The sequence below is a fragment of the Centropristis striata genome, chromosome 23 (genome assembly GCF_030273125.1).
Source record: "Centropristis striata isolate RG_2023a ecotype Rhode Island chromosome 23, C.striata_1.0, whole genome shotgun sequence".
In the NCBI taxonomy this organism is placed as follows: domain Eukaryota; kingdom Metazoa; phylum Chordata; class Actinopteri; order Perciformes; family Serranidae; genus Centropristis; species Centropristis striata.
Window position 1 is genome coordinate 18,367,445 of NC_081539.1, and position 20,527 is coordinate 18,387,971.

At 41.3% G+C, this 20,527-nt stretch overlaps 1 protein-coding gene across 1 annotated transcript; it reads left to right on the forward strand.

Annotated features, from left to right (window-relative positions):
* Positions 1 to 1,094: 1,094 nt before the first annotated feature.
* rdh10a (retinol dehydrogenase 10a) lies at positions 1,095 to 12,493 on the forward strand. Its single transcript, XM_059327241.1, has 6 exons — positions 1,095 to 1,737; positions 2,208 to 2,443; positions 8,322 to 8,420; positions 9,534 to 9,679; positions 10,619 to 10,750; positions 10,880 to 12,493. The coding sequence occupies exons 1-6, from the start codon at positions 1,452 to 1,454 to the stop codon at positions 11,001 to 11,003; spliced, it is 1,023 nt and encodes a 340-aa protein (XP_059183224.1). The 5' UTR covers positions 1,095 to 1,451; the 3' UTR covers positions 11,004 to 12,493.
* The last annotated feature ends 8,034 nt before the right edge of the window (positions 12,494 to 20,527 follow it).

Here is a 20,527-nt window from a genome sequence, read left to right on the forward strand (position 1 = left end):
GCATTACTTTACATAGGCTACTAACCTACTGTTCTGCATCTTTTACAAATCAAAATTTTAAATAGGACTTTCAGTGAGTCCAAATAGGCCTTTTTCACATTTTGGTATTTCATTAGGATCGGGAAATTGTTCCAAGAGTGGTTTGGCCCCCGCAGACACGCCCACCAAACAGAGGCAAACGCATCTCAAAGGCTGCTGCAATGCGTTGCACAACGTTGTAAGCGTAGGCTACGTTGAATAAGGAAAATGTTGCAAACAGTGGAAAAACATTTACACAATGTATGAACGCACCCATGCCACACCTGTCTGTAGGCCACCAGGGTTTTTTTTTGTAATACCATATTTAAATTAGGAATAAAAACAATATATAGGCTACAATCTATTTGCCTAATGCCCATAAAAAACATATGGATTACTCCTGAACAGCCCATTTTACGACTGTCCGGGTGCGTATTTTATCTAATTGATCCGCTTTCACTTTCCGCAACAGACAGATCGCGAAGGATCATTGCCATTAAATTGCTATGATATGTGCTACACCGCTGATTCAAATTCGGTATTGCTATCAATTAAAAAACAGACGCAAAGACAACAAAGTCTGGATATTCTATAAGGGACAACAATGTGTTTTCCTTTTTCATGCATGGACGGATATTGACCTGGACTGATCGGATCTGTGGCTGTTTTAAATATGCATTTCTTGGTATCAATATATTCAGTGTTCCTGAAATCCTAATTACAGTCATATTGTTAATCCAGAATATGACTAAAATATATCTGATGGAATAAATCTAGGCTAGTTAACTAACATGCGTGTTTGTGTAACTGTTGGCTGAAAAATATATTAAATTTCAAATAACTTTAAAAAATATATATGTATAATAAAAAGCAAAGAAAAACAGCTGGGGCTTTTAACGCGTATGAAAGCTTATGCTCTAATCTTCTTTTGGGGAATTACATTTGGGGGGAAATCGCAACAGATTAGTATTTGGTAACATCTTTTAGGTTACATCACCTCTGAGTGTATGGACCTGGCGCTTCATTCTGACAGGCGCTCAAGTCTCCGTCCTATTGGGTCCAGCATTGATGGGAGGACTGAATAAATAGCGAGTAAGATGCGGATGAGGATGAGATGAGTGGAGGAGCAGCTAAGGAAGTGGGAGGCTCAGTTCGTGGTAGCTGCTCATAACTCACTGCAACTGTGCGTTGTAGTGGCAACAGGACTCTGACTGAGCAGCATCTGAGCTCTCTTTTCACTCACAACTTGTGGTCCTTTTTTTCCGCCACTTTAGTGTATGAGCGTTGTTAGCGTTTCCTACCTGCACTGTGCTCCAAGTTTGTCGGGGTGACCCTGCCTACCTTTCTGCTGCAAACAGGTTCCAAGAGGGAAACAATCCCTGCGCTTTTTTCTTCCGCTGCTTATTTTAAATTGGTTTGAAAGCTCACTCAAGATGATGATAATTATCGCGGAGTTCTTCGTGGTTATTTTGAAGGTGCTCTGGGCTTTTGTAACTGCCGGGGCTAAATGGGTGGTGCGGCCAAAGGAGAAGAGCGTGGCGGGACAGGTGTGCGTGATCACCGGGGCTGGAAGCGGCCTCGGCCGGCTCTTCGCCAAGGAGTTCGCCCGGAGACGAGCGATTCTGGTGTTATGGGACATTAACAGCCAAAGCAACGAGGAAACGGCGGAGATGGTGCGGCAGATATACCATGAACTGGACACTCCCATAACCAAAGACGGTAAGTCTGCTTTCTTTTGCAGCAATTGGGATGTCATGAGTTTTTACGCATGGTCAGCGACATCGCTTGTCTTTGAACACATTTTTTGTTGCTTTTGCAGCGACAAATTATATTACTAATTGCTGTTTTATAGGAGTCAGTTACAATGAACACACTAGCATTTATCACATGGCAGCATACGTGCTTTGCAGATCTCTTTGCACACAATATTATTTTTTTTAAAGATAAATTCATGTTCAGGTGGCCTTTTTTCCCCCAAAAGTGTGCATTTAACTGAAAAGTGACAATAACTTGCATTAAAACCCTGAATATTTAATTCTTGTGCAGACTAAAAATGCACCAATATTTTTTTAAATATATCTACATCCATCTAATTTCACTTAAGTCAGATTAAGATAAATTACAATAATTGGCTACTGTTGTGCAAACTTTTGCATTGATCCCTTTTATCATCTTTTTTTCCTCTGCAGGACCTGTTGGAGGAGTAGAGGAGGTCCCTCCTTTCCAGCCACAGGTCTACACCTATGTGTGTGATGTGGGGAAGAGGGAGAGTGTGTATTCAACAGCTGAGAAGGTGCGGCGAGAGGTGGGAGAGGTGGACATACTGATCAACAATGCTGGCGTCGTCTCTGGCCATCACCTCCTGGAGTGCCCCGATGAGCTGATCGAGCGCACCATGGTGGTCAACTGCCATGCACACTTCTGGGTGAGTAGATGAGCAGGCAATTAAGCATGCCAACTTAGCTGAAAAGAGTTCATGGATTTTGAATATTAGGATTTACAGTGATTGTTTGATATATGTCTCCAGTCTGTTTCCAGTCTTTATAATCTTATCCTTCTGTGTGCCAAACTCAAGAATCAAAGGTGTGTTTCCAGTGTTTGAGAGAAAGCATGACCATGAATAGTTGCCTTGCATGTTCAAATTTCATCTCCACTTAATTTCATTCTGCCAAATGAAAGTCACGGGTTTTGCTTTTGAAGTCTTGCCTTCACTGCTCTTTGGCAGCGCCAATCAATGATGATCCCCGTGGTATGTCAGCCCTTCCTTCTCCCCTCCTTTTGCCGCACAGATCTGCACAAATCTGACTTGCGTGATGGAAGCAGGGGGTGGTGTGCGTGGGTTGGATCTGTGTCTGATCAGCTCACCACATTTTGTTGGCAGGCAGTGATTTGTTGTGTCAAGATTTCACTCTGGCTCTGTTCCTTGGGCATTTTCAGTGTGAATACTTATCTGAAAGGCTATGTGGACTTGACAGAGTAAATATGTTGCACTTCAGATAAGCATAAGTTGCAGTGTTGAACAGGCCAGGTGCTATTGTAGCTTTTGTGTGTGTTTCAGGGGGGTGGCTGCCGTTAGAATTACATTTAGAAATCCATTGAGAAGAGTAGCCTCATTGATTGAAAAGAGAGTTAAGTCATCCAATTCCAAACAAAGCACTAATGATAACTGATTGCATTGCTTGGATACAGCCACCTCTTGTTGTGCTTGTGCACAAATTGGTTTACAGGGCTGCTGTGGAGTAAATTGCAAGCATTGGGAATGTGTCCTTTGCCTGGTGGCAAAGCTCTGAATTGACCATTTCAACTTTGATTGTATTTGTCGCGATATATTGTGCAATGTGTCTAGTGAAGCGAATGATGTTCATTTTGAGACTTTGGCCGCAGGCTCTTCTTTTTACGGTGGACTGCATTCTCAATGATACCATGAAACCACAGTGATTTGAAGCTCCCTAATTGAGCATGAAAATCTCTTGTGTTGTCAGTCAGACAGGTTGTGTATTTCCTTCCTTAATGGATGCTCCATTCAACCATTCATGTGCCTCTCTGCTGGCTATCTCCATGTTCTTTTACATCCAGGATTTGGAGTCAGGATGCAGTGGTTGGGGGGGGGGGCAGATTTGGGATTTTTAATAGGGGTCTGTGTTTGTGTTCTTCCATATTCTGTGGAGAGCGTGGTTTCTTTAGGGGTGGGGGGTGGCAGATGAAAGGAGGACTTAATGAATGGCGACAGCCAGAATGGAGGATGTGGTTCATTAAAGACACAAGCTAGATGAATAGAGCTTAGACTAACAGGGACCTGTCCACTTTCCTCTCCTACACAAACATGGTACAGTTACTCAATGCATTCAGGTGGTACATTACACAAACCTTTTCAATTAGTTTTTTCCTTTTTGAACAACAGGCTTTTAAAAAGGCTCAATTGTGGTTTATGACTCAACTAATACCCTCAGTTTAGAGCTTAGTCATATAAAGTTTGAAGTGGATTTTAAACCTTGTTTATTTAGGTTCATGCTTTCAATGCATTTTGTAAAAGGCTGATGATATTACAAAAGCTATTTCTGAGATTAAATCAAAGGGCCACTCCGTTATTGTTTTAATTTACAGAAGCACAGAGGTCTGTTAGCTCCACCTTTTGTCATTTTTTTTCTGTTCAGCAGTGAACATAATCTGGGGTGCATTCTTCTTGAGGAATGTTGATCTTATTCAGTTTGTCAAGTGTCACTATTTGGCAAAGCATCATAATGTGTTTGGCCACTCAGGGAGACATCAGAGAAGCGATGTCAACCCCCAAAACTTCTCAGCCTCCCTACAATAATCCCAGCCAGTTATTGAAATTTCCCACCCACTTTCTCAAGAGCAGCATGACAGCACCTTCAAAGCTTTCCCTTCATCTAAAATGCACCAACGATGGTAAAATAAGCAAAGGGAAGGCCAGAGTTAAGATGAAAGAGAGAAGATTTGTATTTTAAGTTTTCTCATTTGTTGGACATTATAGTGGGAATAAGGCAGGGATGGAGATGTGAGCAGGAAAAGCATGGTAATTGCAGTGGCTGCAAACCAGCCAGCTCAAGACCCCACACTTCTTCTGTCCTCCTTCCACAGGCCTGTCTGATTCGAGACTCCTCCCAACCTGATTTGGAGGCAGTGGGTGCAGCTGCATGGCAGTCACGGAGGCCAGCTCTGTTCATCTGGCTCTACCACACACACACACACACACACATACGGACAAACCGCTATGATTCAGTCCCTCTTTCCTTTTAGGTTTTTATTAGGCAGGGGGTCATGCCATTTAATTTGTTTGATGATGCTTTGATTAGTCCAGCTGGCGATTTGTGATGTCTGAGCCTCAGTTTTAGTCATGACAGTACGGGGAATGTGGAGTCATCTCCGTCACCAGAATTTGTGTTTGAGGATTAGCATGTGTCTAGTGGAATGACATGAAAGGAAATCATCCTCCGCATCTTGAGTTGGTTATCCAACAGGTGGTTTATGAACAATGAGCAGCGATTCCCCTCGCGTGGAAATCCTACCTCTCTTGTGCAATTACATGAAAGCGCTGAGGGCTCGACAGTGACATGGCGGGAAAAGAGCAGAGGAAAGAAAAGAGGAAGGAAGGCAGTGCCTTCCCATCCACAGGCGAGGCGAGAGGGTAATGGTAAGCTGCTGCTGACCCACTTTATCTGACAATTGGTTTCTTGTCTGTGGATCAGCTTGACAAGATGCCAGGCGACAGGAGCCAAGTTCTGCAGGCCGCATTCCTGCTGTAGCCAGAGAAAGGAGGCAGCCAGGCAGAAGGGTCGTACTTGACTGGTTTTATATGGGGCCCCTCCTCAGGCCTGGTGCACCTGTACCCCTAACTAGAGCTAGCCATGTCTACTCCCATGGTGAGTCTCTCCCTGAACACGTACCTGTTCCCATCGTAAGGGATTGGATACAGGAGATGAGGAGAAAGACGAGTCAAACCTATTTGGGAAATGTTTTAAAAAGTTGCATTTAAGGGGTCACGGTTCTCCAAATTGTCTCATGAAGTGACTTTAAATAATGATACAAAAACATTCCTAACTCTTGAGTTGTACATCTTATTAGTGAGTCTACTACGTGACCGAATGCACATAAGCTCATTTCGTTGTTAGTTTTGGTGACACTTTATAGTGGATGCTGGGATTCTTATTGTTTAGCTTTGTAATTGCTCACTAGGTAAATTGTATTCCAGTTGTACAACCAACAGGGGATCTGAGCTACAGTCAACTGTAGCAGAGGCTTATTGACCAGCATGGCCACCACAACATGACCAATTTGTATCCTTCATCCCGGATGACCTGTAAACCTAACCCACTCAAATTCCTTGATGTGTTGTAGGTTCAGACGAGCTCTCGAGCCCAGGCGTTTTCTCCCTCTCCTTCATTCTCCCGTCCCGGGAGAAGTCAGCCCAATTAAATGGCCATCTGGTCCTACGCAAAGGCCAATATTTTGTTCATATTCCTGTTGGTCAGGCGCTAGCACTAATGCAGCCTGACACCCCAGCTGCAAGAAGCTTTGTGTGGCTTAAATGCTCCTGGGGGCACGCACCAATTAGGGGTTGCCGCGGGCAAGGCACCCCCACATAGGCCAAGGAGGCCCGACTGTGTCAGCGGGTAATTTAGCGGAACAAGGGAGCGTTGAGACCCAATTACGGCAGCTCTGATGTAAGACACGAGCGCCTGGTTGCCTTCACACATTTTGTGTCTGAAAGGTCAGCGAGGGTCATACCCACATGCCAGAGCTGCCATGAGAAGCAGGACATCACGGAGGGTGGGAGAGAGTCGGGACGTTTGTTCACGTTCAGCCCCGTCCTCCAGCTCAGCGTTTCTTCCATCAGTTCCAGTTATTTTCAGACCACTCAGCAAAATTGTCCAGTCGTATCTGAGTGTTGGCTTTAGTCGTACAGTATTGTGCCAGATCAAGTCATTCCCTGCTCTCTGAAAGTTGCTGTGGGAGTGGGAAACTTTGGCTCAAGTCAGGTACGGGCATATCTTAAGTTAATGCTTCATTTGCACGCAACTCTCTCCCTCATCCACTGCCATTCTGGCTTGCAGAGGCCTTTCTCAGCTTTTGACCAGGCCTCTCTCGCTCCCTCTCTTTGGGCCCCATCATTTGATGAGTTGAATATTGCAGCAACTTAAAAATTTATGTCTGGAAAAAGTGCAGATGTTTGGAGCTAAGTCAGATCAGTTATACTGTACCTTGCTGTAGAATAAAGCTCAAACGGTGAAGTCATCCTACTCACTCCAGCCTCTCTGTGTGTAGATTTTACCTATTCTTCCGGTTTTATTTATTACACAAAATGAGGAAAACGATGCATGAATACAGATACGAACCCGAGCAGAGATTACACTAAAAGTCTGTAGGTCCGATGCAGTTAATCTCTGGTTCCAGTTTTAATGAGGCTTTTCCTCCCCTGCCAGTGGTTTCATGGCTGTACTACCTGGTACCATGCGCTCTCTCTGGCTCTGTGCTCCCCTCCAGCAAATGTTTACAAAGGAGGCTGAATCATTTCTCTGGCTGGGCTTGCATACTGTAATACTGTACCAACCAATGAAATCGTTAACTTTCATTTATATGACCACAGAATTATTGGAAGCTAGGAATAAAACAGTCAAAAGTAATAACAAATGCTCACCCCAATTTTCCAGAACCCAACATGATGTCTTAAAATTGCTATAAAAAAACCCACATTTTAGATTTAACATTACACACTGTAGCCAGCAAGAGCTGGGTATTTTTTTTTACTATACAATGTTGGAATTGATTAAATCTCTGCTGATGCTCTTTAATCAATTTACTGAAATTGTTTCAGCATTGGAAACCTAATGACTTAAAGGTGTCCTCAGTGACATTGTGAAAGGGTGTTGAAGGCCACGTGCATTGTTCTTCAGTATGGCAGCACACGTCTGACTTGAATAGATCTAGCAGTGCTTCCAACAAAAGGCCCGCTGCTTGTTTGTAGACCTCCTAGTGGGAGAGTGATTGGTCAGTTCCTGTCATTGCCGTCACATGTCACACCTGCTGATTGGCTCATGCTGAGTCCAAAGTCAGCAGACGGGCAGAATGAGGAATGGATCCATAGGTTGATCAACCGCTCTCTGAATTTTCACCGCAGGGTTGCCTTTTCTCACCACCTAACTAACTCTCATTGGACAGTCCGGGGAAACCACTCAGGCTCTCACGTGGCACTCCAGTGAAACTCTTTCATCTCAGGTCTCATCCCGCTGCCGATTGTTCAGCTGACTGCTGCTCGGGCAGAGCGCAAGGCTGCGTGGGTAGACGAGAGGCTGGATTGTATTGTTGTTGAGTGAACGGAGTCCTATGATTGGTGTTGTCACCAAGTCTTTAGAGCCGGGCCCAACGACGGGCACCAGATCTGTGTGGGAAAAGAACAGATTGTACAGCAGCGCACACACGCATACCTGTTTGTTCAGTTAATACCCGAAGAAGGGGGAAAAGCCTAATCCTCTGCTGCTTGAACATCAAATTAACCGTTTCCACAAACGAAAAAAACTTTAAAAGCATAATTTTTTTAGTTCAAATGCACCTCCAGTGCTTAGTCTGAATCTTTTTTTTTTTTTTTTTTTTTTTTTGTTATGAATTCTCATTCAGACGCCTCTCTCTGCATCACCATGGAGAAGAGGGGGAAACAGATGGAGAGGGGGAATAAGAGGGAAACGGAGAGGATCAAAGGGCTTTGGCACAGACAAACTGCACAAGTGAACTAACCTTCCTCTTTTTTTCCCTTTGCCCTTCTGTCTCTTCTGTCCTTCCCCCAGACCACCAAGGCGTTTCTCCCCAAGATGCTGGAGCTGAATCATGGTCACATTGTGACGGTTGCCAGCTCCCTGGGTTTATTCAGCACAGCTGGAGTGGAGGTTAGTATCATACACAACAACACATACACATCCCATCTTTCCCACCATCCAAAACCAGTGCTTTTCTCCAAAACCCGCAGCGTGCCAGCTAGCACACTGCGCCGGGGGAGGTTAGGCCCCCTTTCTCTAGTTGTCCCTCCACCCGTTAAATTAAGGGACACAGATGAGCATTGGGGAGCCTCTTATGGATTCCTCTATCTGCAGCAGTGGGGGTGTGGGGCCCCTATTGGGCTCTGGCCCCAGGGCCAGAATGAGCTGACAGCTCCCCAAGGGACAGAGACATCTTCATCACTGCTTTGTGAACAATTTGGTGCTCACTCAGTATTCAGCTCACAGCAGCTTTCAATGGATAAGGTTTTGGTTTTTCTTCCTATAGTTTTTCTTTTGTCCCCCAGTACAGTGTCTTTTTGTTATTTTAATGCATATTAAAATATTAAGTGGAGTCATGTATCTCCATGATCACTGCGGGAGTAAATTGGTAGCCCTCCTTAAAGGTTTTATTTTGAAATTTTAGAAAACAGAGTTCCCATTTACCCCGCTGGCTGAGTACGGTGTCATTTTCAGATGGTCTGCAGGGACTACTACTCCATTTGCCTTTGTTTTTATAGCTGCATGTTTGCTTTTGTTGTACAAGCGTTCATCCATAATGATTAAATCCCCCTTCAAAGGGCCTGAAGTGTAGTCAGTTTTTGTTAAGCTAATATGCTTCCTGGAAATGCCTCAACTGTGATTTCAGACGCGCACATTAATTTCAAGGGAACCGAAGTCCTCGTCTGTCATGTGGGCAGAGCCAAATCTCTTTATCCTGCCCGTGTTTATCGACATGCATCTGTGTTTGCCCTAGCCTTTAAGAAAAAAAAAAGATTATTTCCACATCCAACCACATCAAAACCTTCCCGCCAAGCCGAGCAGTCTCTTGCTGCACTGGAGAAGAATGCTAATGAAACCGTAGAACAGCGGACAGGCTCGCTCAGGTTTTTGTGGCTGTATCATTAACAGCAAGGAGAGACCTCTGCGCCCGTGGGGCATGTTTGATAATGCTCGCTGTGGTCCCTGGGTGCGGGCAGGGGCAGAGTTTTACAGGGCTAACCTGTTCTCTCTTTATTCCCTCAGGATTACTGTGCCAGTAAGTTTGGTGCCATCGGGTTCCACGAGTCACTGAGCCATGAGCTGAAGGCCTCAGAGAAGGATGGCATCAACATGACTCTGGTGTGCCCTTACCTGGTCGACACGGGAATGTTCAAAGGCTGCAGGATAAGGTTAGTGTCAGCACCCACTGGCTAGTGTAATTGTTTGTTTGTGCAGTTAAAGCTTTCTTGCACCTGGGATGACTTTGTCATCTCTAATTTTCACCATATAAAATTGCCTCACAAACACCTTTTGAAGTTCAAAGCTTGTGCTGTGTTAGAGATATTCTAAAGTGACTTGTATGCCGTTGGTCTGATTAAACAAAGAGTTTCCCAGGAGAAAACCTCAGCAACAGGTGCACCTGGGCTGACTCCCCCCTTCTGCTGCTGTAATAGTCCTCACTTTGTTTGATGGTTACAGTCAGCAGGTGGCACGCTCTTTGGCTTTACTGTCCCTCCACTTCGGAGCAATCACTTACTGTGCGCAAGAACAGTTCACAGCCTTTTTAACCAGGGCTGGGTGATAAGTCGGTATAATAATTTATCATCTTTCAATTGAATCATAATGTGACTAAATTGAAAAATAACAAGCACATAAAAACTTCAAACTTGAAAAAAAAATTTTTTTTGTTTTTCCATTACCAATTAGTTGTGCTGCGGTTATAAAACTGGACTCCATCTGGCAACGTTCCAGTCACAAGCTTCTCCAACCTTTTTAAAGGATAAAATGTTCAGTGCTTTTCATTTATCAAGTATTGAATGGGAGTATTAAAATAGGTTTTACCATGTGGTTATTTCGCATAGACTATTTCTTAATTGTATTATCAGAAAAAATAGAGATCATTAAATTTCTCGAAGAAAAATATTAACCATGATAAATCGGGATAGAAGTTTTTGGACACATTGTCCAGCCCTGTTTTTAACTACTATCACGGATTGACCAAAAAAGCCCTTTCTGAATGATTTCAATTAAATCAGCTTTCCAAATTTAGAATCCTGACCAGTCTCAGCAAATTAGGTTAATTTCCCTGAATTTCAGGCTGTAAACAACAGATTTTTCTCTCCATTCAGGAAGGAGATTGAGCCTTTCCTGCCTCCTCTGAAACCAGAGTTTTGTGTGAAACAGGCCATGAGGGCCATCCTCACCGACCAGCCCATGATCTGTACACCTCGCATCGTCTATATGGTCAACTTCATGAAAAGGTGAGAAGCCTCCTGCACTATATCTTCCTATGCATCCCCTCATATCAGTTCTTCTCAACCTGTCAGCTCTCAGTAAACTGTACAGGAGTATCTTGTGTCACTAACCTTATCCTTTTCTTGTCTCCGCAGCATCCTGCCTTTCGAGGCCATTGTGTGCATGTACCGGTTCCTGGGCGCCGACAAGTGCATGTACCCCTTCCTAGCTCAGAGAAAGGAGGCCATGAACAACAATGAGGCGAAGAACGGGATCTAGGGGGTGCTGTTTGTAACACGAACAGAGGCACATAAACCTGCAAGCGTGAGGAAAGAACCACTGAGGATGAAAATGGGAAAGATGGAAGGAAAGATGAAAAGACTGAATCTAGACTTGTGCACTTGCATTGAGCAAATGCAAAGGTTTACCATATTGTTCCTCTGGAACAAAGAAAGCTGTGTACTACACAAAGGATTTATTTGACTTTGTTTTGTCTTTTTTAAAGTTTGTTTAAAGAAACCAACATCTATATACTGTCACTAGTTTTTGAAATCATACAGAAAAGCTATCCTATAATTAACTATTTACGTAATGTAGTCACCAGCCTTATCTAGTGTCATTGTGGAAATATACAGTATGTTACTGTACAAACAGTAAAATTTTTGTTTTTCACTTTTATTTTATTTTTGTAGACATGCACTGTAATTTCAGATTTTTCTCTACACTGCCAGCATTCTCTGTGTAGGAAGGTTCAACTCAGCATTTTACCCTACCCAACGTCTCCCCACGCAGAGGCTCTTTTTCAGTCAGGAAATTGGTTTGCAGCTTAACAAGGCTCTGAACATAGCTTGTGCCATTAATTAAAATAAAGCAAGATAAATGTCACTATTAAAGTTTATCATATTCCGTTGTTGTTGTTGTTAAATACTTAAGTTACAGACATGTAGCATATATGTTGATAATGAAGTCTACGCATTCCAAATGGGACATTTTAAAGGCCAGATTGCGGCTGATTTAAAAAGCTTCACACGAGTTTCCAGTGTAATGGGACTCAACATTGTCCCTTTAATGGTCCTGTTATTTCAGTTCTGTATTGACGAACCTCTGAAACGAAAGGCTGATGAGGAAGTCCAGGTTGAACGAGCATGTGAGACGCATTCAGAATGTACTGCTTTGGGAGAAACCGAGAGGAAATAAATTTGTTTTTCTCTCATTTATCTTTATTTTCAAGATCTGTGGTGTTTATATTGTAAATGTATCTGTTACCGATATTATTTGTTAAAAAAATAAAATAACCCAACATAGGCTGTAACTCCAGGCGAACCGCTGTCCCAACACTGATGTGTGGTTGAGGGAAATGTATTAAAGACACTAGCTTTCCATTATTCTTTCCAAAGTAACAATTTAACTCTCCTGTCCATTGTCCATCTTGTCCAGTTAAAGTGAAATGTTAATGTTTAAATGTTGTGAATACCCCAGTATCCCAAAATGACTGTCTTCACCATATTTGATGTATGAATATTTTATATACCTTTGGGACGACAAGAGTTTTTGAATTTCAACTACATTCCAATAGGCGCCATCCCTTCAGTCACAGTGATGAGCCTCAATTCTCTACCTCTTAATTTTTGCCATTTTTTTTGACAGTATGACATAAGCCTCTCTTTTTTGTAATTTTCTGAAGACCGCTCCATAGCAGAGCAAATGTGGTTCCAATGTTTAGTGTCTCTACCTAACTTAAATTAATAAAAGTGATTTAGATTATTAAATGGTGTGTCGTTATTACTTGCTAGTCAAACATGAATTCTCAATTGTGAAGAAAAAATTATATAATACAGCAAAACTCTCCTGACCTTAAAGGGATAGTTTGAGATATAGCGTACACTTTGGTTTAAGTGTACGCTATATTTAGAATATTTTCACAGCTTTGAATTGCTGTTAAACGGCTCTATTTAAGTTTACACAAAGTGGACTGAAGCTGTTCTTATGTCAAGTTGAAGCCACCAGATTCCATTGATAACAGTAATTTGGACACGGGAGCTGCTGGTCTATTTCTTCCTTGATTCCTTGAATTAGTTTCGTTGTGTTATTGTGTGACTTTGGTGTTTAAAGGGGTTAGTTCGGATTTACCAAAGTCAATCAGTAACACATAAACTAAACTATTGAGGAAGCAGTAAACCAGCAACTTCCACATCCTGCAACATAAAATTTCTGTTTTCCAAGGCAGTCTGGTGGCTATGAAGAGAGCATATAAAACTTCAGTTTCCCTTGTGTCAACTTAAAAAGGATTGTCTGACAGCAAGGTACAGTGGTGGAAATATTCTTAATATATCGTACACTTTTTTTTAAAGTGGCTAAAATACATCATGCTGCTGCCCCAATCCACAGCAGTACATTGTTTAGCTTCTGTGTCTGTACTCCTGCCTGCTTCCACAAACTGACTATGGCAAAGGACCTCATACAACCCTACTTCAATAAATTTGAACTATCCCTTTAAGTGTTTTCACACCCTTGCTCCTGCACAAAATGACTACGGTCCCTCATAGTAGTGACTAGTATTTGTTGTTCTTCATTCTGTGAATCACCAAAGTAACAGGAAAGAGGACCTTCTGCAATTCTGATGAACTGAATTGTTAAAATGACACCCACAAGGCCTTTTCTCTTCTTTACAACTACTCTTGTGACTAGTATCAGTATCACTGTCCTCTCACATTGTACCACACCGTGACTCAGGCAGCCTTTAGATATGGGTGTGGGCTAAAGAGGGAAAGAACTATTTGTACCTTTGTAAATTAATATACTGTACGTACGACACAAGCAGAAGACATGTGATTTCTGAAATAAAGGCTTACACAAGAGTCAGAAAAAGTGCCAATCACTAATAAAGAAAGAGGATACACAAGGTTGTCATGTTACAGAAAGGTTAGCAATGGGTCACATTTTGTAGCTACCTTTCAACTTCATACAGAACTAGAATAAAACATTAGAAAAAACACTCATAAGTGATAGTACCTTGATTAAAACCCATTTTTGGCAACTGTCGATCCTGCTGAGAGCAAAAACAATGAAATTCCTACAATTTTGCCTGGAACTGTTATGTAGCTGACCCTGACCTTTTACTTCCCCAGAGGAAAGAAAGCAATGTTTCCTAATTGGTGTCAGAATCACATTAAGATGTCATGAGCTAGATTTGGACTCACATGTTCAGACTGCTGAGTTGTTTGTAAACGGCTGTAGTTACTTCGATGTCACAGTCTCAGTATTTGTTAGACATTTTTAGGATTTTAGTGACCTAAGAAGGTTGTTGAGCTCGAAAAAAAAAGACGGTCAAAGCTTAAAAGCACTTTTTATTTAATTCGATTTTTGCACATTTCAAAGGGTGTTCTTAGCCCATAGAGGAGCAATATGATCCTGGTGGTTAATTCCCTAAATATTCCCTGCAGACTTTTATTAAGACATATAAAAATAGTTCACAGTTCACAATGCACAGTTGCATTTATTTTAGTGCAACACAACTCTTAAAATGCAAATTACACTGAATTTATTTATTCAACTTTTTTTTTTTTAAAGAACCTGTGTTGTAAAATGCAGCCTTTTCCCCCAAATATATATTTTGTTTTACTGGTGATTCCTTATTTATTTATTTATTTATTATATTATTATTGTTATAGTAATCAAACACAATCATCTATTTTTTCAATTAACATTTTTTTTTTACCTTTTTATTTCTATATCTCTCTCTCCTCACACATTCCTCTAAGCACTATTACAATTACACATTACACTTTCATCCATGTAGACAAACAACTAAAAACCTGTATCATATTCAAATCAAATTATCTTTATATTTTGTTTCGCCTTTTTATGTGTTTCTATTTTGTCACCTGTTTGTAATTTGTCACACTGACAAAAGAAAAAAAAAAAAGAACCTGTGTTGTGGGTTGCTTATTTTTGTTTGTTGAAGTTCTTTTAGTTTTGTGGTGTTTTCCTGTGTCTTTTTATTGCTCTGATCAAGACCAGAACTCCCAATTTCTTTCTATTATTTACGATGTCCTATTTCAATCGTGGGGAAAAAAATGTTAAAATTACCGGACATCTACTTTAAATTTGATTATTTTCGGGCCAACAATAAAATGATTTATATTTCTTCCTGTTTGTGAAAACAAATAGCAGAAAGGAACTGCCTTTGAATGAATAAAATTACCACTAAATGAATAAATTAAAAACACCAAGGTCATGAGCCCAGGCCTGAAGGCTTAAACTTTGTAAATCTAAATCTGGGTCAGGCAAACAGCCATTTCTTTGAAGCTTTCAGTCTTGTCTCAGACCTTCCCTAATGCTGTTGTTTCTCCACAGTCTAAAATTCTAAATTCTAGATGAGTCATTAAAACTGACTAAAACACTGATAATGCAGAAAACACAGTGCTTAGAGTCAATAAATGGCAACGTATATATATCCTTAACTGGCTATTTTTAGAAGATTTATTAGAACTCTGACAATAACAGCATAATGCTTTTGAAATCGGATCACTAAAAAAGTTTCTTGGTCTGTCTTGAATGTTTCTTATATTGGAACCTAACTGATCCGAATAAAATTCTACCTTAACAACCTTTTAAGTTGTTTAATCCAAAAAAGAGCTTCGGAGTTAAGTGATCCTCCACACATCTATCAGTGCGATAGCAGACACCCACACAGAACAAATTGATTTCTTGGTCAATGACAGAGAATACACCCTTCTTCCAGACTGATTGCTCGCTGTGAGTTCCTTGGTGCATTACAGGGAAGCGCTGAGATGTCAGTGCTTCAGCACACTGCAGCGCTCCTCTGCCGTGACTAATCAGGGCTGGATAAAGTTGCTCAGTGGCAGATTAGTTCTAATATGAGGGAGAGTTGTACTGACAGTTTCAATCCCTCTGTGTACCGAAACAATCAGCACCAAGTGCAGCTACTTCCAGCTACTGGTAGGACTCAAACGGCCTCATTGTGTGAAATAGCCCTTTAGGTAAGCATGTGCAAAAATGCTTTTGACTCATCCAAGAAAGAAAACTATTAGGATTTTGGCTTGAATCGTTTCTTGGACATTCATCTCCATCTATAGGATTCCCCTCACTCTTTTATCCTCCTGTTAATACAGCTCTAATTTAGAGGACTTCAAGGGGGTCGATGGCACATCATTCAGATGGAAAAATCAATGACTCTGGCATTTGCTTTTGCATGGCACGGACAAGCTCCACAGCCCCATTGATTTTTGTTCTATTTTGGGCAGTAAGGTTCACTTCCCATATTGGCTGGTCAGAGCAAAGCAATTCATCTTGGGTCTAACACGGCCCCAAGCTGGTCCGCCACTACCTGAACAAGCTTCTGGAATAGAGATCTGCTGCTAATGTGTGTGAACAGCCTTGGCGCTACTCAATGGCTAGCAGATGTAGCTGCCAGCTGAGTCCATTAGTCAGTGAGGTTGAATTAGACCGCCGCTGTCCCGTTCGCTCATTCATCTCGCTAATGGGCGAGAGCAGAGAGGGTTTGGTGGTGCAGAGGCCGTCTGCGTGCTGGAGGACAGCACATGTGGTGGAGGTACATGGAGCAGAGAGGTAAGTTAAAGTGATGGAATGATGCAACACAAGCATGTGATAGATAAGGTGCGCACAATCAATGATTATGCTATCAGTCCAGCAGAGAGTCATAAAGTTAGAGATTAAGTGTCTCTATTTGGAAAACACAAACAGTGTCTTTTCCTTCGCTGGCTGCAGGATGACGCTTGTTTCCAGTATAAATTAACAGAATGTCATGACATTACAAAAGTTGTAGTTATTCATTTGTAAAGCTTAATTTTAAAATAAGAATACTGAAGGACAACATGAAATGGTGTCTTTGTCCTCAGAGAGTCATTTGACATTTTTGGGCTGCATGACTACATATTAAACTGTGAGACTGTTGTTAAGCCAACAGGGTGGCCTGGAAATGCTGCAGAGAGATTTAAAAGATAAGACTACTGATATTCTAGATTTCTTATCCCTCGACAAATCCCTAAAAAAAACCTGAACCAATGAATGAACAATGATTTGATTCTACAAAAAAAGTCTATATATAGGCCACACACACACACACACACACACACACACACACACACACACACACACTCCAAACTCGGGTCATGGGCTGCTGGATTCCAGTAGACATTGTGCTGACCACTACACCACCGGGCAGGCACATGTTCCTTTATAGTGACTAACACGAGCACTGTAGGTTATTTTAACTCAAACCACATAAGCCTAATTAATAATTAACCGGAGGAGCTGCATGTGAGAACTCAAATGTCAGGATCTTTTGGAGTGGACATTAAATTAACTTTACCCTGCCGAGAGAGAGAAAACAAGATTCTTCTGTCAGTATTGCAGATGCTGATGCAGAAATCGTCAGACAGAGACAAAAAAACAGCGACTGGTTGTTTATGACCAAATTAAGATCCGTCTACGAAAACAAAACACTAAGATGGTTGACCAATGGTTGTTGTGTCTCTTCCACTTCTGCCATCTATTTTGCCGAGGCACCTCGCTGCATTCTGGGCTTAGTCCCACCCAAGAGAACTGTGATTGGTTTAAAAAAATAAATAGCCAAAGCAACAATTTCCCCCTATAACAGAATAAAAATGGGTGCATTGGTCTGGTACTTCCAGTAAGTGAGACTGCGTTCAACATGGACAGACTCCTGTTGTAGCTGTATGTGTCAAAGAACAATGTCCCAACCGGATTTTCCAGAAATTGTCTGACGTTTATACGAGAAAACGGTTATACACTGTCATGTTGAATGTGAATTTATTAGAATATTATTCACAGAATAATAACTCCAACTTGAGTAACATTCGCTAAAAACTACAATGCCCAGGAGCTTTTTAAAAAACTATACCTTTTAAAGATTTATATCTTCTAGAGTAATCATTGGACGTGATGCTGAGTCATACACAAGGTAAAAAAGTCAGAGAGTATTGTGAAACAGACTAATGCAATATTGGTTTTGGTCGTTTCACAGGATTTGTCCATAGGAAAAATATAGAAAATTCCCAGACTTATCCTTTAAGATAAGGGATACTTTATGACACTACTGAGAGATGAGAAACCGCAGTGAGCTCAAGTGCGGATAAATCTTGCGTTCGGAGAGTCCTCAGATGATTTATAAACTCATATACCGCAAGCTTCAGCATTAGATAAAGCAGTAAATGATAGTGTTATGAAGAGAGTTGGAATAACACCACACTATTAAAATCTTTAGTGCACTTTTTTTTGGAGCAAAACTGCCCAATTTGTTGTAATGTGCTTATTAAATTTTATTAGTTATTATGACTAATGAATGCAGTAGCATAGGCATTTAAGAGGTAACGGTACAATAAATGTTATTTATGAGAACAACTGGAAGTCTTTATTCCTTGAAATGATTGAAAATAATTATTTGAGAAGTATTTTATGGCTTTTGTAAAGATTCTCTCACTTGAGTAAAATCTTAGTAAAATGAAAACGCTTTGTGTCAGGTGCAAAAAACTTTTTTCTAAATTGCTTTTGGAGTGGAAGCTCATCCCTGACATTAGGGATAGTAGTTTCACAACATGATCTTAAAGGTATACTATGCAGGATCACTTACAATCAACTAGAAGTGTGTGACAGTGTCTGTATCTACAGAGACCCTGCCCCCGTGTTTCTTTTAGGGGGAAGAGTGGCCACCGGGAAAGTCTCAGGCCACGCCCTCTCAAATGTCCGCTCACTCTGCATGTCTCCACTACAAAAAGGCCCCCAGAGGGATTTAGAGACTCCGGAGATGACGTATGGTTTTCGATCATCACGACAGATTAAACACTGGAGACGCAACTGTGGCCGCCGTCGCAAACTGTGCACAACGTCAGCAGCTGATCATAAAGTAAGTGATCATGAATTAACCAGCATCGCCTGTGCACAGAGTGCCCGGTGCTTGTTGTAAACCAACAGAGATCGCTAAGTGAACACCTCCTGCAGCAGCAGCAGCAGCAGCAGCAGCAGCACATACCCACTGTACTGCTACAGAGCTAACTGTTAGCCTATTAGCAATCTACAGACTGGACGCTAAGGGGTTAACATCCCCTCGAGCTCCAGCTGCAGCTGGGAGAGACTGCTGCAGGAGGACTGTGCGGCTTCGAGTCGTTCTTACTCTTAACGAGCCGCCGGCACCCCCCTCTGAAAATTCCGAAAGTCACCAATAACACCAGAAAAAGTCCCTGGATTTGTCGCCAGTCGCTTAAAAAAAAAAAGAAGTAGCTAAGGGGGTCTGAAAAGTCGCTAAATATAGCAACAAAGTCGCTAAGTTGGCTACAGTGCTTTGCCGGCTTCTACAAATGGCGCGTGTTGTTGTGGCGTCGAGTACTACGTCACATCCTGCTTAGCGTTCTATCCAATCAGCAACCAGGCTTTTTTTCAAGGAAGGAAAACAGCCCTGCTCTTCAACAGGGACTAAAAAAGTCCCGTCAAAAGACCGCTCTGGACGGTTCATAATTAAATTAGGGGCGTTTTGGCGAGTGAGGCCCGCCTCATTCCGGGTATTGGGCTGTAGTGGAAACACCCTTATTGTATTTTGTCTTTTCTGTTCATTTTGCTTTATTTGGATCGAACACAGTGCCCAAAAAACCCACAAATATAGTGAGCAAAATGGACAAAGTTTTTTCCAAAATTAGAGTGAATTTGGGGTTTGTTTTCACTTTCATTGAGCAGGGAGGAGGGGAATGTTGTGTTTACAAACAGTAAGAGACAAATCCTGCATAGTATGCCTTTAATTCAAGGTCCACTTACTTCCTTTTTCCAGAGCTTTCAAACACATTAAAGTCTGGGTAAAGCAAAATCAGAGATTTGTATGAAAACATATTTTACAAAGTACAAAATAATAGCTGAAAACATGTAAAAAGACTTAAAACTATACATGACTGAATTTTGGAGTTAGACCATTCAACTGTTTTTTTCAATTTCTATGTACTTCAGGATTTTTTGGTCGTGTCCAAAGTCAGGGCTTGATGATGCACTGGAGCTTCTTATCATAAAGTTAATGTTAATTCATGTCAGCGGTCATTGGGAAGCAAGATTACAATGTCTGAAGTAATATCCTACATATGCGCTGAATCTGGAGCATGTTTTAACCTAAAAATTACCATCAAAAGTTATTGTTTACAGGTGGTTGTGAGGACCTCCATGCCGAAGACAACGGGTCTGTGCCCTGATTTTGGTCTGACTGCCAAGAGATTTATTTTCCGTAGTTTGTTTGGCATGAACATTTAGAGAGAGTCAGAGTTACAGCAGCAGAAAGTCACCGGAGAAGTTGGATATCAGATATCAGGTTTCAGCGATTCAATGGACACGCCCCTAGTGTATCAGAGCAGAAAATACTGCTAATTTTTTCACAAATTAAAAACATTTTTTAATTTTTTTTTTTTTTTTTTACACTTTTTTTCCTGATTCAAATGTTGCTTGGTGTTTATTAACATTTTTCTTTGGTGTGGAAAACTCAGGTCAAATATATATATTTTTGTTTTACCTTGATTTTGAGGTCTATAGTGAGAGCTGAGCACACTTTATCCACAGTAGACTGCTAGATGTTGTTGAAAGTACCATGAAAAGATATTAAAAGGGCCTTGAGTTAAATTATATTGTCAGTCTTAAGGCTGAGACTATGTTCAACACATTTATTTTATTCATTAACACTACAATATGTTATCACCCTGTTTCCATTATCATTAACTTAAATTTTGGTTTCAGCTTACGCAATCAGAAAATGTGTGAAGAATTGAGAA